Source organism: Scyliorhinus canicula, chromosome 2, assembly GCF_902713615.1.
Source record: "Scyliorhinus canicula chromosome 2, sScyCan1.1, whole genome shotgun sequence".
Lineage (NCBI taxonomy): Eukaryota > Metazoa > Chordata > Chondrichthyes > Carcharhiniformes > Scyliorhinidae > Scyliorhinus > Scyliorhinus canicula.
Genome location: NC_052147.1, coordinates 245,530,730 through 245,555,642, shown reverse-complemented (window position 1 = coordinate 245,555,642; position 24,913 = coordinate 245,530,730). Strand labels below are relative to the sequence as shown.

General features: G+C 48.3%; 1 protein-coding gene across 1 annotated transcript in view; it reads right to left on the bottom strand.

Moving 5' to 3' along the window:
- LOC119962448 (histamine N-methyltransferase-like) overlaps positions 1–24,913 on the bottom strand; it is a 39,846-nt gene that overhangs the window by 3,256 nt on the left and 11,677 nt on the right. The window contains exons 3-5 of the mRNA XM_038790404.1: positions 19,998–20,105; positions 10,673–10,803; positions 648–741 (exon numbers count right to left, since the gene is read on the bottom strand). Coding sequence (XP_038646332.1) covers positions 648–741; positions 10,673–10,803; positions 19,998–20,105 — 333 coding nt within the window. The remainder of the gene's footprint in view (positions 1–647; positions 742–10,672; positions 10,804–19,997; positions 20,106–24,913) is intronic.

The window sequence follows — 24,913 nt, the reverse complement described above, 5'->3', positions numbered from 1 at the left end:
CCGCAACCTAATAAACCCTCCTCACCCCCTTCTGGACACTAAGGGCAATTTAGCATGGCCAATCCACCTAACCTGCACGTCTTTGGACTGTGGGAGGAAACCGGAGCACCCGGAGGAAACCCACACAGACAAGGGGAGAACGTGCAGACTCCGCACAGACAGTGACCCAGCGGGGAATTGAGCCTGGGACCCTGGCGCTGCGAAGCCACAGTGCTAGCCACCTGTGCTACCGTGCTGTGGGTAGAGAGCAAGACAGTTAAAGGGGGAGTTAGGTATTAGCTGGTTGTTATCTCGTTACATTTATTGCATATTTCATGACAGTCCTTGGCACAAATACGCAGGAATTGTGTTTCAACTTACCAACTGGTGACTATAATTATTGGGCAGTCAAGGGCCAAAGACTTCGGGAATTTTGATAAGAATTATTTGTTAATTTTCACAGTAGCTTCATTGCAGTATTAATGTAAGCCTACTTGTGACATTAATAAAGATTATCATTATTATTAATTCACTTACGTTGTGATTCCTGGGCATGTCGGGCAGGAATTAACCGCGCATTAACCCAGGGTGGCGTAACAACTACAGACTTTCAGTTTGCACAGATACCATGAGTGCTAGAATTTCAGAAACACTGGAGAATTACATACCTGCAGTGTAGATTATTAACAGCTTCCCATTAGTTTCCAGAAGACTGTGAAAGTACTTGATGGTATCATGAATACTTTCCACAAAATACAACACCTAGACCAAAAAATATATAAATACATTTTCATATCATCTGCATCCATAATCTCAAAATGAATTGTGATTCCGCCCTCAGTGTCGAGAGACAATGGCCTTTAAATTCTGTTTGGGACCAAGGGGAAACCCTCGCAGACTTCTGATTGGAGTGTGGTAAGATGTGGCAGAAGCACTTCCACCAGGACTGCACTGTGCTTACCGTGTTTTGACACTGTCCTATTGTTGAAAATGTGGAAAAAATTGCTCTTCTCCCAAACATCTACATCTGGGTGAATTTTTCATGCCATGAGAATTACACTGAAAATACCCTGATGAGGCCTCAGCAGAGAGTACGCTGTGTTCTATTGTGACATTTGGATCCAGATCTAACCTCTAAGGCAACAAATCCCATGTGGAATTACTTACCCAGTCCCAAATCTCCTGAAAAGGCTGAAGATTTGTAGCTTTCTTCTCCAGAGTTTCCTTTCAGGCCTGTTCCCTTTCATTGGAACAAGGTGACACAGTACTCTGATAGTCCAACCTTCTGTCCAGGTGGGAATTTCTGGGACAATACGGTAAGGGTCCTTCCGGTGAGTGTGTGGGTAGAGGGTGGGACAGCTAAAGTGGGTAGTTGGTATTTGCTTGTTATCCAGTTGTATTTACTGCCCTCATGACAGTCCTTGTTATAAAGAAACAGTAATCGTGTTTACATTTACACACCTGGAGCAGGATTCTCCGATCCAGCAGCTACGTGTTGATGCTACCGTAAAACCCGGAAAGTTTTACGACTGCATGAACAAGCCGCTGTCAGTAGCGATTCTGGCCAGCAAAAAGAGGCCAGCATAGGCACAGCGAGAAGCAGGGTGGGAGTGGCCCCAGACCAGCACCGGACAGGCGTGACAGTCAATGGCGCTGGCCACGTCGCTAAAGGTGCGCGAGGGACGCAGAGTCCCGAGACCCGCAAGACGGCCACTGCCCGCTGTGCCGCCCCGAGATTCAGGGACCATGACCTCGAAACACTGCTGGACGCGGTCGAGGAGAGGAGGGCGGTCCTGTGCCCCAGATGTGGACAGCACCACCCGTGCAGCACCGTCCGGCGTTTGTGGAGGGAGGTGGCCAATGCCGTCAGCGCCGTGGGGCACACCCCCATGTACCGGCGAACAGTGCCGGAAGAAGATGCACGACCTCATGAGAGTAGGCAGAGTGAGTACACAGTGACGTGCCCCTGGCACCACCCCCGCATACCACCCACACATGTGAAAGGCACCTCTCCATCCCCCCCCCCCCAGGGGGATGGCGCAACCCCCTACCTGATGCACATATGCTGCACCCACCCATGCCAGGCGCTTTGGCTGGGTGCCCCGTGCTGCCATGCCACCATTTACCCAACATCTGCGCTGCCTGCGTCGGACTGCCTAACACTGATGTTCGTTTCCCCTGCCCTCCAGGATAAGACTGCCCACAACAACAGGGAGTGGGAGAGAACCGGGCGGGTCCACCTGTACTGCACCCGCTCACCGTCCATGAGGAGAGGGCATTGGACCTCGTAGGCGGAGCGGAGGACTGGGATGTTGTCGGCTGTCAGGTCAGCGGCGAACCAGCAACTGAGACTGACTCCCCCCCCCCACTCCCCATGCCCACTGCACCCCCGTCACCCCATGCCCACTTCACAACCCTCCCCGCTGGCTGCCTTCCTCATGATACTTGCTGTCTTACATCTTACAGGACCAGCCGCTGGTTGTCCCAGCCCGTCTGGCGTTCCACACCCACAGCCAGTGCCAGGCCCAGTGCCCCCAGGGATGCAGGCCACGGCGGGCAGGCCAGATGCCATGGAAGCCCATCCACTGACACGGAGACCCAGGAGACAGAGTCACAGAGGACGGACACCCAGGACACCGAAAGCCAGGACACGGATGATGTGCCATCAATTGCACGAGAGACGAGTTGCTTTACAAAGGTTAGGCTTTAATAAACTAGTACTTAGCCCTGCAGTTGTCTACAATAAAATGGACGACCGCTGGGCGTTTGACTATTTATACCTCGGCAAGGAGGCGTGGTTAACTCAGCCTCTCGACCATTCGGTCGAGGCACATGACCGACCAGGGCCAATGGTAAGCCGGTGTTCTGCCCCAATGGCAGACAGGTATGCAAATCATATCACCACAACGGACATCCAGGACATCGAGGATACTGACACACAGAGACTGACGCCCAGGACACTGACACACAGAGGACAGACTCACAGAGGACCGAATTACAGAGGACGGCAACCCAGAGGACTGACAGACCGGACAGTGACACGCAGACGGGGGGACTCAGGGCCCATCGGGCCAGGGGTCGACGCAGGAGACCCTGGACTTTGGCTCTGACGTCGACCTTGACTTCTCAGCACTGCAATCTCCTGCAACCTCCACCATCGCAGAGACTGTCACCTCGGTTGGGCACTTTAGTGATGAGGCTTCTGGGACACTGACTGGTGCACACCACACAGCCGAACCGGTACAGAAGGTGGAAGAAGGAGCAGACAAGGGACCGGACAGTCGGAGAGCAGCCCGCCCCAGCAAACAGCTGCCGCCCAGACGGTACCCAGGTTCCTGGACGTACCAGGCCCAACCATACACCCGGTGCAGTTAGACACCCAGGGACTAGACAACAGGATGACGGCTGGCTTCCAAAAGCTGAAGATGCAGGTGGAGGAGTCCATCCGTGTCAAGGAGCAGGGAGTGGGCCCGGTCATGCCTGTCACCAAGGCTGGCACCGCATGGGTGGCGTCCGCGGTGGAGGCAATGGAAGCAATGGTGTCGGCCATGGGTCAAGTTATGCAAGGCATGGGGCTTCATGTGCATGCGCCATCTGTGGCCCAGGACAGGGCTGCCCTCTCACAGGCAGCCATGTGCCAGAGCCAGCTGGACATTGCAGCTGCGCTCCACAGTCTGGCTGAGTCTCAGCAGGCCATCGCCCAATCTCAGCAGGCCATGGCCCAGTCTCAGCAGGCCATCGCTGGGCACATCGGCGGCCTTGCCCAGATGCTGGATAGCGTCACACAAGCCCAGGGGAAGGTGGCGCAGCCCCAGATAGGGTTGGCCCACTCCCTGAGCTCCATCGCTGCTGACGTAAGGGCCCTGGTCGATACCACAGCGGGCCTCCAGGACTGGCAGCGCCAGGTGTTGGTGGTGCCTCGGGGCTTGTCTCCACTCGCATAACCGTCCCATAGTGAGGCCCGGGGGCCACCGCACACACCGAGGGAGGAGGAGGGTCTGTGACCTGTGCCAGTGACCCCTGCAGGGGAGGTCCCGGAATACTGCAGCACCTTGGACTCCCCCCGTTCCATCCCTGGTGCATTTGGTGGGCAGCGGCCAGAACAGGGTGGCACCACGCCATCCAGGACACCCGAGGAGCAGCCTGGCCCATCCAGGCCGGGCTGCCCCAGGAAACGAGCGGCAACGGGGAGCCAAGTCGCAGGGCAGGAGGCCCAGCAGTCCGCCTCTACTCCTGCTGGACCGTCTGGGGAAGCACTGTAGTGAGACGTAGTGGTCGGGCCCGTAAGGCCAGGAGGTTAGACATCTAGTAAGTTGGCACGGGTGCAGGGCACAATTTAGTTATAGGGGCTAGGGAACTTGTATGTAACCTTTCTAATTAAACCTACTGTTACACCAATGTAGGAATAGTAAGGTGAAAAAGTCACTGATAGGAGTTGTCTATCGGCCACCAAATAGTAACGTTATGGTGGGGCAGGCAATAAACAAAGAAATAACTGATGCATGTAGAAATGGTACAGCAGTTATCATGGGGGATTTTAATCTACATGTCGATTGGTTTAACCAGATCGGTCCGCGATAGTTTCCTAGAACAGTATGTACTGGAACATACGAGGGAACAAGCAATCCTAGATCTTGTCCTGTGTAATGAGACAGGATTGATTCATGATCTCATAGTTAGGGATCCTCTCGGAAGGAGAGATCACAATATGGTGGAATTTAAAATACATATGGAGGGTGAGAAAGTGAAATCAAACACTAGTGTTTTGTGTTTAAACAAAGGAGATTACAATGGGATGAGAGAAGAACTAGCTAAGGTAGCTAAGGTAGACTGGGAGCAAAGACTTTATGGTGGAACAGTTGAGGAACAGTGGAGAACCTTCCAAGCGATTTTTCACAGTGCTCAGCAAAGGTTTATACCAACAAAAAGGAAGGACGGTAGAAAGAGGGAAAATCGACCGTGGCTATCTAAGGAAATAAGGGAGAGCATCACATTGAAGGAAAAAGCATATAAAGTGGCAAAGATTGGTGGGAGACTAGAGGACTGGGAAATCTTTAGGGGGCAACAGAAAGCTACTAAAAAAGCTATAAAGAAGAGTAAGATAGAGTATGAGAGTAAACTTGCTCAGAATATAAAAACAGACAGTAAAAGTTTTTACAAATATATAAAACAAAAAAGAGTGGCTAAGGTAAATATTGGACCTTCAGAGGATGAGAAGGGAGATTTAATAATGGGAGATGAGGAAATGGCTGAGGAACTGAACAGGTTTTTTGGGTCGGTCTTCACAGTGGAAGACACAAATAACATGCCAGTGACTGATAGAAATGAGGCTATGACAGGTGAGGACCTTGAGAGGATTGTTATCACTAAGGAAGTAGTGATGGGCAAGCTAATGGGGCTAAAGGTAGACAAGTCACCTGGCCCTGATGGAATGCACCCCAGAGTGCTAAAAGAGATGGCTAGGGAAATTGCAGATGCACTAATGATGATTTACCAAAATTCCCTAGACTCTGGGGTGGTCCTGGTGGATTGGAAATTGGCAAACGTGACACCACTGTTTAAAAAAGGAGGTAGGCAGAGAACGGGAAATTATAGGCCAGTGAGCTGAACTTCGGTAGTAGGGAAGATGCTGGAATCTATCATCAAGGAAGAAATAGCGAGGCATCTGGATAGAAATTGTCCGATTGGGTGGACGCAGCATGGGTTCATAAAGGGCAGGTCATGCCTAACTAATTTAGTGGAATTTTCTGAGGACATTACCAGTGTAGTAGATAACGGGGAGCCAATGGATGTGCTATATCTGGATTTCCAGAAAGCCTTTGACAAGGTGCCACACAAAAGGTTGCTGCATAAGATAAAGATGCATGGCATTAAGGGTAAAATAGTAGCATGTATAGAGGATTGGTTAATTAATAGAAAGCAAAGAGTGGAGATTAATGGGTGTTTCTCTGGTTGGCAATCAGTAGCTAGTGGTGTCCCTCAGGGATTCGTGTTGGGCCCACAATTGTTCACAATTTACATAGATGATTTGGAGTTGGGGACCAAGGGCAATGTGTCCAAGTTTGCAGATGACACTAAGGTGAGTGGCAAAGCGAAAAGTGCAGAGGATATTGGAAGTCTGCAGAGGGATTTGGATAGGTTAAGTGAATGGGCTAGGGTCTGGCAGATGGAATACAATGTTGACAAATGTGAGGTTATCCAATTTGGTAGGAATAACAGCAAACGGGATTATTATTTAAACGATAAAATATTAAAGCATGCAGCTGTGCCGAGAGACCTGGGTGTGCTAGTGCATGAGTCACAGAAAGTTGGTTTACAGGTGCAACAGGTGATTAAGAAGGCAAATGGAATTTTGTCCTTCATTACTAGAGGGATGGAGTTTAAGACTAGGGAGGTTATGCTCCAATTGTATAAGGTGTTAGTGAGGCCACACCTGGTGTATTGTGTTCAGTTTTGGTCTCCTTACTTGAGAAAGGACGTACTGGCACTGGAGGGTGTGCAGAGGAGATTCACTAGGTTAATCCCAGAGTTGAAGGGGTTGGATTATGAGGAGAGGTTGAGTAGACTGGGACTGTACTCGTTGGAATTTAGAAGGATGAGGGGGGATCTTATAGAAACATTAAAAATTATGAAGGGAATAGATAGGATAGATGCTGGCAGGTTATTTCCACTGGCGGGTGAAAGCAGAACTAGGGGACATAGCCTCAAAATAAGGGGAAGTAGATTTAGGACTGAGTTTAGGAGGAACTTCTTCACCCAAAGGGTTGTGAATCTATGGAATTCCTTGCCCAGTGAAGCAGTTAGGCTCCTTCATTAAATGTTTTTCAGGTAAAGATAGATCGTTTTTTGAAGAATAAAGGGATTAAGGGTTATGGTGTTCGGGCCGGAAAGTGGAGCTGAGTCCACAAAAGATCAGTCATGATCTCATTGAATGGCGGAGCAGGCTCGAGGGGCCAGATGGCCTACTCCTGCTCCTAGTCCTTATGTTCTTAATGCAAGCTGACTCTGTGATATGTCCGATGCCTGCGGGGTCGGGTAGGCAACTGAGTACCGCTGTGGTCGAGGTGTTCACAAACTTAAGCCCTGGTGGGTGCAGTGTGCCCCCCTCCTAACATCCACGTCACCCCGCCCCCAGCGATTTGACAGGGCATGCGTTGGAGTGTCCAGCACGCAAACGGAGATCACCCAGGTGGAGGGTGTAAATGTGGCCATGAGTCAGACATTGTCGATGTAGCCATGAGTTAGACATCAGATTTCGATCTCACAGCTCATTGCAGAGCAGGTTGTCACTATCCTCCATGGCATCGAGCAGACCCGATTCCACAAGCAACCGTGTGAGCCCAGCCTATTGTGCCACAGGTGGATGTGTACTGGAGGGGTGTGGTGCATGAGGTGTGGGAGGTAAGGGTGGTGGGTGGTTTGGTTGGTGGGCCTCATGGGTGTTGTGGGAGGTGGGGGTGCGGGGTACTGAGGTGCCGTACAGTGGTGTCAGTGCCCGTGCTCAGCGAGCCCTGCCACCTAGTTGGTGAAACGTGCAGCGATCAATGCCTCCCGTGCTCGCTGGCCAAGCCGGTGGCGTCAAGCAGCGTCCCTTCCATATCCAGGCCCCATATTCCGGCGATTCCCCCCCCATCCTCCTTATCTGGAGTGCCGTGCCCTTCCCCGGGCTCCCCCTCTACACCCTCCACCTCCTCCTCCTCCAGCACATCACCCCTCTGCTGGGCTATATTGTGGAGGACGCAGCAGACCACAACGATGCGGCCAATCCACTCCGACGGGTACTGGAGGACCCCTCCAGAGCGGTCCATGCACTTGAAGCACATCTTCAGCAGCCCAAAGCACCTCTTGATCGCAGTTGTTGCATAGGTCTCATTGTAGCGGGTCTCCGTTTCGGTCTGTGGCCTCCATATAGGTGTCATCATCCATGACCACAACGGGTAACCCCTGTCTCCCAGCAACCAGGCCCGCAGCCGGGGGGGTACACTGCCCGGGTACCAGGCACAGATGTGCAGGATCTTCATCTGGTGGTCGCAGACCACATGAATGGTCATGTAGTAGGTCCCTTTCCTGTTCATGAACACGTCCCTGTTCTCCGCTGGTGGCCGCATGGCGATGTGCACCCCATCGATCGCCCCCTGAACCATGGGTATCCTGGCCACGGCTGCAAATCTTGCTGCCCGGGCATTCTGATGGGCCCGGTCCATGTGGAACTGGATGTCGTGGTCCGCGATGGCATACAGGGCATCAGTCACGGCACAGATGCACCGGAGGACCGATGCCTGGGAGATGCCAGACAGGTCCCCTCTCGGCGACTGGAACGACCCCATCGCGTAGATGTTCAGGGCCACCATAACCCTGACGGCCACCGGGATAGCATGTCCTTCCCCGTTCCACGCGGTGCCAGGTGTGCCATCAGGTGGCAGATACGGGCGACGGTCTCCCGGCTCATCTGGATTCTCCTCCTGCATGCTCTGTCTGGCAGACCCTCGAAGGACATGCGGCGCCTGTAGACCCGAGGCCTCATCGGGCGCCTCCGGCACCGTGGCACCTCCTCCTCCACCTTCTCCTCCTCCACCTCCTCCTCCTCCTCCCCCCAATCCACATCGGTATCCTCATCCTGTGCCTCACCCCCGTCGTTGTCCTCCTCCTCCTGCGCCTGTTGGGCGGGCGGACCTACAGCCTGAGCGGGTGCCACCTGGCCCTCTGCAGCCTGTCCCTCTGCTGCAACCACCGCTGCCTCTCTGAGCCACCTGAGCCGATGTTGCCACAGGGCAGCATTGATGGCTGTGGTTCCTGCCATGCATCGTTGGCTAGCATTGCTGGCTGGTGCCCAAACATTATGATCTGCAGGAGGTGGGTAGAGAACAGGTCTAACCATGGCGCACTCCATAACCATATGCTATGGGCTGCATGGCTGCCCTGGTTGGCTGGTTGCACCACGTTTGCGCCACACACACGCATGCATACGCACCCCTGGCTGTACCCTCTGTGCCCCGACTCCTGTTGCATGTCCCTCATGATGGCACCACTGATGGATGGCAGTGCCCTCACTGGGGGATGCCATGAGTGCGGCCCTCCACCTACCCGTCAGTGGGTGCTGACGGCTGGGTGGGACCCCCGACGGGGGCCGGCATCCGTATGCATAGCCGGGGGCTCGCACTCAGCCTGTGCCCAGGGTCGATGTCCATCAGCCTGGCTGCTGTAATGGCGACCGTGGCTTCGGCACCGCCCTGCCATGGCGGCTCGTTCACAGCTGGCGGGGCTGTCCTCCCCACGCCCCCTCCCCCAAACCTGAAGGCCCTCCCCCATTACCCACCTTGCCCCCCAGCCATGCCCGTGCCCGTCCCGCCACACGGAGACGTGCCAAGTGCTCATCCAGGTACTTTAGAAAGAATGTGAGGCAACCCGCCTCTACCACACTCCCAAGCAGTGCATTCCAGATCATCACCACCCTCCCATCCTCACCTTGAACTTCTGTCCCCTCATAACCAGCGAAGGGGAACTGCTATTCCCTATCTATCCTGTCCACGTCCCTCATCATCATGTACACCTCGATATCAGGTCGCCCCTCAGACAATGTTTTGGATTCAACTGCTGCTGGGGGGGGGGAATGAATTGTACAGGCTCACTATTCTCTAGGTGAATAAATTTCTCCTCATCTCTGTCCTAAATGGTCCACCCGGTATCGCCAGACTGTGACTTCTGGTTCTGGACACTCCCACCATCAGGAACATCCTTCCTGCATCTACCCTGTCCAGTCCTGTTAGAATTTCATAGGTTTCTCTCAGATCTTCTGAACACCAGTGAATACAATCCTAACCGATTCAATCTCTCCTCCTACATCAATCCTGCTGAGGTCCCACTTAGTGGGTTTTATCTGCTGCTGAGCAAAGGCGCCTTGCAAATCGAGGCACCATTTTAGAAAGCTGCCCCAATCTCTGACTCCTCCCCATTCAGGTCCCCCCCCCCCCCCCCCCACCCCCCGCCCCCACCACCACCACCATTTTTGTGACCCTGTTCAACTATGTGGGGGAGGCCCAGGGTACCCCCAATCACCCTCCTCTACTTTGCAAGGCACCCCCAGGCCCAAACCCTGGCAGTGCTAATCTGACACATGGGCAGTTGGGCAGTGCCACCTGGAAGCTTGGCAGTGCCAAGATGGCAAGATCATGGCCCGTATTCAGGAGCACTTAGTTCCAAAAATGCCAAAGTGCCTGGGCACCAGGGTGCCATCCTGCCTTGTCCCCGACCATCCGGGGATCTCCAAGGCCTGCGAGACTCCCTTAAGTGCTGTTATGCCCGGTCCACGTTTGTGTGGACCTGTACCAAACAGCTCCCTGGCAAGACCTCACAGACACGGGCAGTGAGTCCCGGGCGTCGGGGTGAGCAATATTGAATGAATGAGCAATAACGCTCATTTAAATATTCAGGTCTGGATCTCGACCAGAGAGAGCGCGATCCAGATCGTGATATCTCGTGAGATGCTGTTCAATCCCGCAACACGTTTCGAGCGTCGTGAATCATGCAAAATTCAGCGGCCTTGTCCCGACACTAAGTCGGGCGTGACGAGGCAGCTGAATTGTTCCCGTGGTCAAATTGACATTTGGCTAGAATTGGGTTCACATTCAGCCCTCACTGACAGCAAATGTCTGCTCCATCTACGGGTTGTAAAGTTCACCATAACTGCAGTTACCTCAATCATGTGAATGAAATCAAACTTTTTGCTTTCCTTTCTCTCCTTGTTTTGCTTTTCATATTCTTCCAAGCTCATCTGGTTCCAAGTGAAGGAAATGTTGAGACCCTGACCCTTTTCTTTCACAAGCTCTGGAACACAGGGAGATTTGGCAAAAATTTATATTGTCAGTTAACTGATAAATTTTTGTTTGTTATTTTATTGTGTCTGGTTTCCTGGATCTCAGATATAGACACGCATTTCATTTCCTTCTGGTTTTAATTGAGAACATTGATATGTTAGAGCTAGGCCAGGAGAATTGAGATCAAGGGTGCGATTTACTGGAAAAATGTCAAAGTCCGGTTTTGGGAGCGATTTGCGAGTGATTTGCGACGGCCAAATTGGCAATATTGAAGCCCATATTCAACGGCACTTAGTGCCAAAAATGAGCCTTCACATGAATCACGACACACCTGGATCCCTTGCCGTCTGATTCACCCAACCCATTACTCAGCTGCCCAGCACTAACAAGGGGGAGCTGCTTTTAAACGCTTCCTCATCACTCACTTCCAGTCAATATGCAAGCACGGCAGCACATAGCTTTGCTTCTCGCTTTGGGGATGCGGACTTCACAAGACGTCTCAATTCTGTGGTGGAGTTTGGGCAGCACGGTGGCACAGAGGTTAGCACTGCTGCCTCATGGCGCCGAGGTCCGAGGTTCGATCCCGGCTCTGGGCCACTGTCCGTGTGGAGTTTGCACATTCTTCCTGTGTTGGGGAGTATTTCTCCCCCCACAACCCAAAGATGTGCAGGCTAGGTGGATTGGCCACGCTAAATTGCCCTTAATTGGAAAAATTTAATTGGGTACTTTCAAGCGGGTGGCACCAATCCACGGGCACGTGCAATCTTGGGGTTGATGTGTTATCTGTGCTGGTCTAACATCGACTGCATCTGGATGCAGTAAAACAAGAAACAGGCTTCCGACACAGAGATGGTCCAACACTGTTTTATTGAACCTGTTGATTGATGTACATAATCTGCTGTGGGTTGACACTCTATTAACCTAACTGATAACCTCCTACTGGCTTGACCAGACTAGCTCTCTACCACATGGTGATGATGTTCATTGGCCTGTGCACTGTGACTATCTCCCTAGCCATGTCTGTGAGAGAGGGAGAGCCTTAATGCCCTGTGGGCTTTATAGTGGTGGTGTCCTGTCTGGTGATTGGTTGTTCTGTGTCTTGTGTGTTCATTGGTTATCCTGTGTGTCAATCACTGCCTGTCTGCATCTCATGATATGCATGAGTGGATATTATCACATCTCCCACTTTTAAAATAAATTTTGGAATGTGGCTGTATATGCATGCAGAACTATGTACAAGTGCGGAATGAATGAACATATGTACATGGGAAGATATCTATCGTGCAGATACAGGGCAAACTGAATAAAATTTACAAGATTTAAGTGTATAGATTCATGTTGCATTACATTCATCCTCCACCATCTGGCCTGGGCATGTGAAATCCTACCAACTGTCCTGGCTTGAGACAATTCACACCTCTTTAACCTGGGGTTACCCCTATCTCTGGATCTGTAAAGATTCAATTACCTGCAAATGCTCGCTTTCTAAGCATTGTCTGGCATCTTTGAATTTGTCAATATATGTGTTTCTGGAACAAACCGCTTCATTCACCTGAAGAAGGAGCAGTGCTCCGAAAGCTAGTGTTTGAAGCAAACATGTTGCACTTTAACCTGGTGTTGTAAGACTTCTTACTGTGCAGTTCACAATGTCCTCTCCTTGTCCCTGCAGGAGAAGATAGCCCATAATAAACAGGAAAGGGCCTGTTCTTGAAAATACAGAAAAATGTGTCATTTGAAACATGGAAGTCTGGCAATATCTGGTTTGAGAGGGTACAGGGAAAGATCCCACAAAAGGTTAATAGCAGCTGCAAAGAGCAGGGTTATAAAATGCAGATTCTTGCTCACAAGCAGGTTTCGCAGACACACAGGTTTCATGTGGTAAGCTAAAACAATGGCTCACACCTTCATGGAATGTAACTATCTCAGGAAGCATCTGAAAAATCATGGATGAGAGTTTCAATTGCATTAAGTGACGAATGTTTAAAACAGGCAAGTCTTTCAAGTCATAACCAAGTTAAATTTTAGCATACAGCTAAAAGCAAAGTTTCACACCTTAATTGAAATAAACTCTCTTAGTAAACAGCTGGAAAGGATGGAAGATGCCCAGTCGAATTTGGTGTCAATTTTAAAGTGTAAAATTCTACGAACATCAAGTCAATTAAAAGAAAATTGGAGACGACCTGTCTACGAGAAACATGAAATGAATGAAAATGGCTTATTGTCACGAGTAGGCTTCAAATGAAGTTACTGTGAAAAGCCCCTAGTCGCCACATTCCGACGCCTGTTCGGGGAGGCTGGTACGGGAATCGAACCGTGCTGCTGGCCTGCTTGGTCTGCTTTAAAAGCCAGCGATTTAGCCGAGTGAGCTAAACCAGCCCCCTAAAACATCATTTAAGTCAGAATCAAAGGCAAAGTTATGAACTGGGGACAATTGGAAAATTAAACGATTCGAAATCACAGAAATAAAAGTTAACTATTGAAACCAAAGCATTTTTTAATCAGATCTGAGAGGAGACGATATGCCCAAAATGAATAATTAGTTGTAGTAAGATGTTTACATCAAAGATACTTTTAAACTATCAAAGTGAAACAAGCCCATTTACAATAAAGTCGTTAAAACTTAATAACTCTTCGAAAGAGAATATAAACCACCGGAAGAAAGGGTAGAGCCAGAGCCAGCTCTCACAGCTCGGTGCATGGGAAAGACAGGACACAGCAACCGAGTTCACCAGCGAATACAACTCAAGAAGACCAGATTTTAAGAAGATCGATTGTCAAGGTGGGCCTGAAGGTTTCTACAACCAACCAGCAGCATCCAGAAGCAAGATCTTTTTACCTTTCTGTAAAGAAAGTGTTTGCAGCTTTTAAAAGAAAAAATATAATAATAAAAATAACTTAACCTGAAAAAGTGGTTATTAGCTTACTTCACTTCCTTAATAACGCAGGACCCAGGACATCAATGCTATTAAGGGGTAAGTAGGCAAAATTCTTCGGTGAAGGTATGGGTTATACCGGGGGATAACTTGAAAAGATAGTTTGACCTGAATAGCACCCACAGAAGCCTGCATTGGAGTCAGGGAGTGAGAATCCCTGTTCATCATTTAGGATATCGACCTTTTTTTTGGTATAGGGGGAATTCTAAGAATAGTGGTGAGTTTTAACTTCAGGCCAGTACTGGAAGGCAGAATTCAGAGATTTGAGTCCTCACCCCCTACAAGGATCGGGTTCTGGAATTCGCAGGGTTGGCCAAGGAGGGAGCAGTCACTGGCAGCGAAGTTGACCTGCGCCAGAGAGGTGAAGAGCCACTGCCTCTTCACCCAAATGACCTGTCTCAAGTGAGTTGTTCATGTCAGACAAAATGATCCTTCCCTCTCACTGACGATATGTCCATTGTCTTGCAGGATCTCCATCTGATGAGGTCGGGCCATCCGGATTCGTACCCCGCCACCTGCCAGCCAAGAGAGCACCTAAGAGGAGAGCTCCCAGGAGCCCACCAGTGAGGTGTTACACTTCTCACCCACACCTTCCACCAGCACAGAAGCATACACCTCGGCGGGCAACATCAGTACAATCTGGGGAGCACCACCCAGTTGCTGATGCACATCAGGAGTAGGCAGGAACATCCAGGGGAGACAGCAAAGAGGTCGGCTGCATCCCAGGACACAGCTGGGTCCCAGTCAGAGTCGAGCCTGTGGAAAAAGTTATCCCATAACTTATACAGATACTAAGATAGAGGGTTGGAGACAGAGAAGGGATAAGCAGTAGTGAAAAGGGTTACCTTTTATTTGAAGAATTGTTTAACTGTTAATTGAAAAGCTATTTTCTGTGATGTTCATGTGTTTAATACTGTGTTGAAAATAAACTTTATTTTGTTGGACAAGATACCTATTGGTCAGTGGAATCACTCCAGGAGTGAAGTATCCTTTCCTCACAGTTCCAAAAAAATGTTTAAAGTGTTTGGGGTTCTTGTCCAATATCCCAACAAATGTTGGGGTCCAGTTTCGGATCTTAACGATACCAATATTTAACAAAACGTTCTTTCTAACGGAGATTTCTTTCTTTTACATCTTCAGCGTTGGCAGCATGGTAGCCTAGTGGTTAGCACTTTGGCTTCACAGTGCCAGGGTCCCAGGTTCAATTCCGGGTTTGGGTCACTGTCTGTGCGGAGTCTGCAAGTTCTCCCCGTGTCTGCGTGGGTTTCCTCCGGGTGCTCCGGTTTCCTCCCACAAGTCCTGAAAGACATGGGGCGCGATTCTCCGCAAATGCGGAGAGTCGTAAAGGCTGCCGTGAAACTGGCCGTGTTTCACGGCAGCCTCCGCGCCCCCTCCCGGGACCGGATTCTCCCCCCCGGTTGGGGCTAGCAGCGCGGCCCCGTGAACCACGGCATCGCAGGCTTAGCGACCGTCGCTAAGCCCGCGCGCCAAGGGTCACGGCGGCTGACGCGCACGATGATGTCAGCCGCGCATACGCGGATTGGACAGCTCCAACCCGCGCACGCGCAGATGACGTCACCACGCATATGCGTCAAACCCGTGCATGTGCGGGCTGTCATGCCCTTCAGCCACCCCGTGGACTGATCCTGTGGGGCGGCGGAGGAATAAAGAGTGCGCGGGTTTCGGATCCGCTGCCCACCGATCGCAGGCCCATGCCACCCTTGGCACGGCCGTGGTGCGGCCGTGCCAATCGGTGCCATGGTTGTCGGGAACGGCACTTTGCGGTCGTTTTCACGAACAGTGAGAGCAGGTGTGTTTGCGTTCGTGAAAACGGCCGTAAAGGCCTGGGAACTCGGCCCATCGGCCTGGGGAGAATCGCTGATCGCCGTAAAAAACGGCGAGCAGCGATTCGTGTCGTGGGGCGGCCGTGGGGGGGGTGGGGGGGGGGAGAATAGCGGGAGGTCAGGAAAAATGTCGGGAAGGCCCTCCCACTATTCTCCGACCCGTCGTGGGCAGCGGAGAATCGCGCCCATGCCGTTAGGTAATTTGGACATTCTAAATTCTCCCTCCATTTATCCAAACAGGTGCCGGAATGTGGCGACTAGGGGATTTTCATAATAACTTCATTGCAGTGTTAATGTAAGCCTGCATGTGACAATAATAAAGATGATTATTATTATCTTCAGATCGGGAAGCCAGCCCTGCGCCTGTTGAGAAGGGAAAAACAGGAACATAGAACGTAGAACATTACAGCGCAGTACAGGCCCTTCGGCCCTCAATGTTGCGCCGTCCTGTGAAACCCCTCTAAAGTCCCTCTACACTATTCCCTTATCGTCCATATGCCTATGCAATGACCATTTGAATGCGTTTATTGTTGGCGAGTCCACTACTGTTGCAGGCAGGGCATTCCACGCCCTTAGTACTCTCTGAGTAAAGAACCTACCTCTGACATCTGTCCTATATTTATCTCCCCTCAATTTAAAGCTATGTCCCCTCATGCTGGACATCACCATCTGAGGAAAAAGGCTCTCAATGTCCACCCTATCTAATCCTCTGATCATCTTGAATGCCTCAATTAAGTCACCTCTTAACCTTCTTCTCCTCAACGAAAACAGCCTCAAGTCCCTCAGCCTTTCCTCATAAGATCTTCCCTCCATACCAGGCAACATCCTTGTAAATCTCCTCTGTAGCCTTTCCAATACTTCCTTTCCAACTGCAACATGACCTCATGGCTCCGAAACTCAATTCCTCTACCAATAAAAGCTAACACACTGTATGCCTTCTTAACAACCCTCTCAACCTGGGTGGCAACTTTCAGGGATCTATGGACATGAACACCGAGATCTCTCTGCTCGTCCACACTACCAAGAATCTTCCCATTAGCCCTGTTGTTCCTGTTCCTGTTCCTGTCTTCCTGTTATTCCTTCCAAAATGAATCACCTCACCCTTTTCTGCATTAAACTCCATTTGCCACCTGTCAGCCCAGCTCTGCAGCTTATCTATGTCCCTCTGTAACTTGTAACATCCTTCTGCACTGTCCACAACTCCGCCGACTTTAGTGTCATCTGCAAATTTACTCACCCATCCTTCTACGCCCTCCTCCAGGTCATTTATAAAAATGACAAACAGCAGCGGCCCCAAAACAGATCCTTGTGGTACACTACTGGTAACTGAACTCCAGTCTGAACATTACCCATCAACCACCACCCTTTGTCTTCTATCAGCTAGCCAATTTCTGATCCAAACTGCTAAATCACCCTGAATCCCATTCCTCTGTATTTTCTGCAATAGCCTACCGTGGGGAACCTTATCAAATGCTTTACTGAAATCCATATACACCACATCAACTGCTTTACCCTCATCCACCTGTTTGGTCACCTTCTCGAAGAACTCAATGAGGTTTGTGAGGCACGACCTACCCTTCACAAAACCATGTTGAATATCTCTAATCAAATTATTCCTTTCCAGATGATTATACATCCTATCTTTTATAAACCTTTCCAAGACTTTTCCCACAACAGAAGTAAGGCTCACTGGTCTATAGATACCGGGGTTATCTCTACTCCCCTTCTTGAACAAGGGGACAACATTTGCTATCCTCCAGTCTTCTGGCACTATTCCTGTAGACAAAGATGACTTAAAGATCAAAGCCAAAGGCTCAGCAATCTCCTCCCTCGCTTCCCAGATAATCCTAGGATAAATCCCATCCAGCCCAGGGGACTTATCTATTTTCACTCTTTCCAGAATCGCTAACACCTCCTCCTTATGAACCTCAAGCCCTTCTAGTCTAGTAGCCTGTATCTCAGTATTCTCCTCGACAACTTTGTCTTTTTCCTGTGTGAATACAGACGAAAAATACTCATTTAGCACCTCTCTATCTCCTCGGACTCCACGCACAACTTCCCACTACTGTCCTTGACTGGCCCTACTGTTACCCGAGTCATTCTTTTATTCCTGACATATCTATAGAAAGCTTTCAAGAAAAGTGAAATTGTGTAAAAAGTAGGTCAGGTGACCATGAAGAGGAACATCATACCAAAGGAGATATCTCAAGGAGCAGGACACAGGAAGGGGACGGGGAGAAAGTTCCAAACCAAGAAGAAGGTCCCAAACTAGGGTGTGCGACCGCAACAGGCCCCAGAAGGCAGCCTCAGTAAGGGACAAGGGAAGCAATCTGAAACAGGTATGGTTGAGTAAATGTGAAGGAACAGAGCAGAGAAATAAGCTCCTAATTAAAGAGGCAGCTGCGGGGACACGATTTGGAACAAAGTGGGGTTGAGAGAAGCCTGAAGATCGAGGGAAGACTGCTGGAGGGGGGTGACCTGGTGCTGTAGTTCGTAAGGGCAGCGGAGCTTTGATTAGCATGGACGAATTGCTGAGAGTGTGGGCACAAGATGCAGGGAGGCGAGGCATAGTGGCATTGTCACTGGACCAGTAATCCAGAGATGTGGGGTAATGCACTAGGGACCCGGGTTAGAACACCGCCATGTCAAATTGTGGTATTTGAATTCAACAAAAAATCCAAAATTAAAAGTTTAATGATGACAATGAGATAATTGTTGATTGTCAGAAAATCCCATCTGATTCACTCATGTTATTTCGGAAAGGAAATCTGCCATCCCTCGGGGAACAATTCCAGTCGGGGCCATTTAGAACAAAGAACAAAGACTCCAGGCAGAAACTGGCAAGAAAAGGTCAGGCGATCTTTGGGGATCATTTTTGAAGACCTTTTTGAAACCCATTTTACACCAACCCGGGGTCACGGCTCCCACTTCGAAAAACACTGTGTTAAAGGTAGCTGGATTGGTGGTAAATTTGGCTAACTGTGAATTTGTGAAAGATCAAGTCACATTCTTAGGCCATACATCAATTAGTGTTGATGACAGCTAATTATGCCAAGCTATTTAATGTGGCAATTGATGTGAGTGATGTGGCTGTACTGCTGCAGGAAGGCGACAAATTTCAATTGGGTATTTTTCTACGAAGTGCAATATTCACCAAAGGAAATATTTGGCGATAAAGAAGGAGACATTGGGTGGGATTCTCCCTCCCGGGATGCTTGGAATGTATTCCCTGTGGGATGGATAATCGGGTGTCAGGGGAAAATTGGAAATGGCACCAGGCACCAACCCACATGCAATGCTCTGACCCCCACTGGCGGCGTGAATTAGGTCCTCAAGGCGCAATGGTGGGGAAGTAAGTGAAAGTGGGTCACAATTACTCATTTGCATCTATTACGCGAGCCCGGCACCCTATGCTCCGGCCTCCCATCTTTCTCCGGTCCCCGTGGCCAGGAATCACGTGAGTGTGTATCACTTGTGGTTTTTACCAGCATGGCCCTGACATGATGGACCTCGTGGTGGGCTGTTCACAAGCCCAGGGCCATGCTGGTGGAGACCATCCGAGGGCTACTCCCCTCCAACAATGCACTGCCGGTCCTCGCCTTCTTATCAGACCCTCTCACACCCCGCCCCAACAAAGACCCCTGAAATAGGGATAACCCCCTGGTCCTTTGAAGGGGGACTCCCACAAGGGCACCTGTAAAAAGGGGAATGCCCTCATGAACCCCCGTAATAGGGAGTTCCCTCAGGGACCTATGTTACAGGGGAATCCCCCATTGTAACCTTTGGAAAAGGGAGTCCCCAACAGGGATCGCCTGCCTAAAGGAACCCTCTTCACAGGCCCCCCACACTCAAACCGCTGCCCACACAGTCCCCCCCTCCCCAAGAAAAGGGACACCTGTCTGGAAGCTAGAGAGCAGTCCAGACAGAGGCAGTTGGAAGATTATAGCTGTAATAATTACCTTGCAGGTCCACATGTCCTTTACTCAAAGACGAGCAAATATGCCTGCCTCTTGTTCCCACCGATCCATTAGCTGCAAGCCATTCATAGCTTTCTAGTGTTTGCCCATGTTTAACAGCTTGTACAAACCATTTGCAGTTTTGATCCACCCATATCCCTTCATGCTACAGTGGCTAAGTGGTGAAACTGTAATGTTTGTAAACATTGACCACATTAAAGAGAGGTAAGTGCAGTGAAATCACACTCTTGAGTTATTGGAATGGATTTAGAGCTTGGAATGCACTTACATCTCTTTGATGTGAAGTCTTTTGCTGAAAATGGGTACCAGCCATCTTTACATGGGTTTGTGATCAGTCAATAGAATAATTAAGCCATACCCACACATGATCCATGACCGGAAACAGATCAAAGATGCCACTTTCACCTGAAAAGAAGTAGCGTACATGAATCCTTAAATTCAAAACAATACCTTTGTATTTGGAGATTTGCTGTGGATTCAGCTCCACCACTTCATTATGAATATAACGGCCTGGATGTTGGGATTGAATTTTGCCAAGTATTTCTAAGTCAATTTGACCTGAATGGGAACACAGAACATTTCTCAATTCTTCTGTCCATTAATTAATTACAGAAAATCTACACATGAAGTAATTTAACTTCATTAAAACTATTGGGATTTCATGACTTCCTTTAACTTGTTTACTTATCATTTCAATTTTCCTTTACCTTTCAAATCAATATCTACTGAACTGCAAACAATTTTATTTTTCCAACGGCATTACTAACTAATTTTATTTTCCGTCAATTATGTGATTAGAAATCAAGTCTACTATTTGGTAAGGAAATAAGATGAATACATTGAAATAAGATCACACGACCAAGATAGAATAATAGGTGGTTTAAAACTACTCCTATATTAATTGGTCGATAATAATAGCAAAAATGATAAGCGAATGGCATTCCTGCAATGTGATCAGGTTTCCTTTCTAACCCAAAATGTAAACAGCCCAACAAGGAAAGGTTGTGAAGAAGAGGCTTATTCCACTCGAAATGTTATTCCGAAGGGAAGATTCACTGTTGGACTCAGAAATGGGAATTGAACCAAAGCAGATAAGAGAAATAAATGTAGATTGTCTGGACCACTAAGCCTAAATAAAGACAGAAGGGTTAAGAAAGAGGCACATATGTATGTAGACAGTAGCGGAGAGCACATCAAAAGACAGGCAAAGAGATTATTCATTCAAAGATGTCTTTTTACCCAAGGCGTGGTGTGAAACTTGCTACCACAGGAAGTGATTAATATCAAAAACATGGTTACATAAATGTAAGGCTAGACATGGACATGAGGGAGAAAGGAATAGAGTGGCATCATAGTGGATTTAGATTAAGAGAGATTGCAGGATAATCGAGTGGGACGTAAACCCCAGTATGGACTAGTTGGTCCATTTCTGTGACTTATATCATGTGTGTTCCTATGTGATTTGACATCTGAACAAAATCCTTTAGCTTTTTTGACCAGGTCAATCTTTCTCAAATTTAGAGTGAAGTTCTTGAACATGGGAACTGATGGACAAATCTGCAACATTTCTTTGTTGCAGTCAAACATAATTCCGTCTGTATTTCTTGAATTTGACGTTGATGATTTACAGTCTGCACTTTTCCAGAAAAACAACAGCTTCTAAAACCTTGTCCAAATGTAATTTGTCCTCTGGAATCATTCTACATGGAACTGGAGTGAAATAACAAGCCGATGCTGTTGAGATACAGTTCATCTGCTGTTTACATTGGGAAGCATTCAGCAGTAAGTTTAATCATTTATATCCAACATTTAATTATCCACTCTTAATTAGTGAGCTAATTAATTGATTTCTGCAATGCTGTGCAATCTCTATATCTTGCCTTTTACACTCAGTCTCAAGTAAGATTTAATTAATTTTAAACATCCAAGAGAGAACAGATTGATACGTTATCACACAAGCTTCTATACAAAACATTAAAATTAGTCATTTTATTTTGAAATATCAAGTGGAACACATTTAAAAATAATGATGTTAAATAAGAATTTGAAGAAAGTATGATTTATTTTTGTTTCATTTCAAGTTGTATTAGCAAATTCATAAAACAACACAGCGCATCAGTTTTATTTTAGAATAAAATATATTCAACGTTAATAAACGATAGACTTGAGATGGCAAAATTGTGATGATGATCCAATTCCATCAACGGTCCCTGGAACATGGCAATATTAAATCTACAGATGGTTGACTCAATTCCAGTCTTTTCTTGACAAACAAGTTGGTTACTATACAACTCAATGGGCCTATGTCCCACACGCAGGACTGCCATTGGTCACACATGCTTTTTGAGAACTAGGCAAGTGTAAGATTCAAAACTTCACGAGTTGCAGGGCAGGTAGCAGGAAATCTCCAACAACATCATGGTACATAAAGAAGCTCACCTTACAATGTGAGTACGTTTCCAACATCTTTGTTGCTAACAAAAGACTCAAACCAAAGTCCAGTGAACAGTGATTCCACCAGTTGGAGCTACAGGGGTTTATGTAACAACAATATGAAGCTGCAATCAGATGTAACAGTATTACAATTAAATAAGGGTAACTACAAAGACATGAGGGAGGAGCTGGCCAGAGTTGATTGGAAAAGGAGCCTAGCAGGGAAGACAGTGGAACAGCAATGGCAGGGGTTTTTGGGGGTTATTAGGGAGGCACACCAGAAATTCATCCCAAGGAGGAAGAAACATGCAGAGGGGAGGACAAGGCATCCATGGCTGACGAGGGAAGTCAAGGATAGCATAAAAGCTAAAGAAAAAGCTTACAAAGTGGAGAGGATTAGTGGGAAAGTAGAGGATTGGGAAGCCTTTAAAAGCGAGCAGAGGACAACTATAAAAGCAATAAGGGTGGAGAAGATGAAGTATGAGTGCAAGCTAGCTAGTAATACAAAGGAAGATAGGATGGTTTTTTTCAATATATAAAAGGTAAGAGAGAGGCAAAAATAGACAATGGACTACTGGAAAATGCGGCTGCAGAAATAATAATAGGAAACAAAGAAAAGGTAGACAAACTGAATAGTTACTTTGCATCAGTCTTCACGGTGGAAGACACCAGTGGGATGCCAGAGCTCCAGGAGAACTAGGGGGCAGAGGCGAGTGAAGTGACTATTACTAAGGAAAAGGTTCTGGGGAAACTGAAAGGTCTGAAGGTGAATAAGTCACCTGGACTGGATAGACTACACCCCAGGGTCCTGAAAGAGATAGCTGAGGAAACTGTGGAGGCATTGGCATTGGTGATGATCTTTCAGGAATCAATCGAGGCAGGAAGGGTCCCAGAAGACTGGAAAGTGGCTAATGTAACATCCCTGTTTAAGAGAATGTGCAGACTCCACACAGACAGCGACTCAAGCCGGGAATCAAACCTGGGACCCTGCTGCTGTGGAGCAACAGTGCTAACCACTGTGCTACCGATGAGATGAAATGAAAATAAAAATTGCTTATTGTCATGAGTAGGCTTCAATGAAGTTACTGTGAAAAGCCCCTAGTCGCCACATTCCGGCGCCTGCAATGAGACATTGCAATTTACATAGGCCACGAGACAAAGCAAGTGTTAACAGCAGTGTGAAGAGCTTTAGAAGGTGCTGATTGTGGTATATAGGGAAAATAGCAGAATGTGTTAATGCAAGAACAAAGGTCAGTCTCCAGTCAAGGCAAAATAATGAACAAGTGACAGATGGCACAATCAGGGAGGGGGGTGTTGCATTGGGACAAAAAGAATTTTGGATATAAAAAGGGGTCAAGATGGAAGACATCACAACCTAAAGTTGTTGAACTAAATGTGAGTCCCGGGTATTGTAATGTGTCTAATTGAAAGATAAGGTGCTGCTCTTCCCAGTTTGCGATGGGTTTCACAGGAACATTGCAGCAGGCCAAGGATGGATGTGTGGGCATGAGAGCAGGATGCTGAGTTGAAATGACAATTGACAGGAATGTTGCAGTCATTGCAGACTGAGCGAAGGTGTTCCACAAAGCAAGTGAAATGTTGCTTCACCTGAAAGAAACATCTGGAGCCTTGAACGGTGAGGAGTGAAGAGGTAAAGGGGCAAGTGTTGCAATTTCTGCAATTGTATGTGAAGGTGCTGTGGGAAAGGGTGAGGTGTTATTGTGTATAGAGGAGTAGACCAAGAGGAACTAATCCCTGCAGGATGCTGACAGTGGGGGTGAAGGGAAGATGCATTTGGGAGTTGAATCATGCTGGTAGAAATGGCAGAGGATGATTCCTTGAATGTGGAGGCTGGTGGTCCCAGTGAGGGAAAGGAAGATCCTGTCATGGTTCTGGGAGGGAGGGGAAGGGGTAAGAGCAGTGTGCGCATGTTGGGTTAGACCCGTTTGAGTGTCCTGTCAACCTCACGGTTGTCAGGGGAACCTCAGTTAATGATAAAGGCAGACAGACTAGAAGCACCATTTTCGAAGGTTACATCATCAGAACAATTTGGCCGAGAAACTGGGAGGATGGGATGGAGTCCTTACAGAAAGCAGAATGTGAGGATCTGTAATTGAAATAGCTTTGGGAGTCACTTGGCTTGTAATGAATATTGGTGGTCAACCTATTGCTGGAAGCAGTACTGGATTAGCACAGGGCTAAATCGCTGGTTTTGAAAGCAGACCCAGGCAGGCCAGCAGACCAAGGTTCAATTCCCGTACCAGCCTCCCTGAACAGGTGCCGGAATGTGGTGACTAGGGGTTTTTCACAAGTAACTTCATTTGAAGCCTACTTGTGACAATAAGCGATTTTCACTTCAGTTCAAATAGAGTCAGAGACGACAAGAAAAGGAAGGGAAGTGTTGGAGATGGAGAATATGAGGGTGAGAGGGGTAGAAATTAGAAGCAAAATCAATAAACAATTTCCAAGTCTTGACAAGAGCACCAGCACTGATACAATCATCAATCTAACAAAAAAAGAGTTGCGGGAGGTGCCTGAGTCGGATTGGAACAAGGAATGTTCCATAAACGTCACAAAAACAGTGATAACTCGGTACCCATAGCCACACCTTTCATTTGGAGTAAGTGAGACAAGTTAAAGGAGAAATTGTTTAGCGACAGAATTATTTCAGCCAGGAAGGGAGAGTCATGGTGGATGGGGATTGTTCAGTTCTTTGTTTAAGGAAGACCTGGAAAGCCCTCAGACTCTCTTGGTGGTGGACTGCGATGTAGAGGGCAATAGATATCCATAGTGAAGAGGCGGTTCAGGCCAAGAAACTGGAAATTGGGAAAAGGATGTAGGTGATCAGAGGAACCTACAAATGTCGGTGGGAAGAGACTGGACAAGGACAGAAAGGATGGAGTCAAGAGGAAGAAAAAAATTCAGTGGGGCAG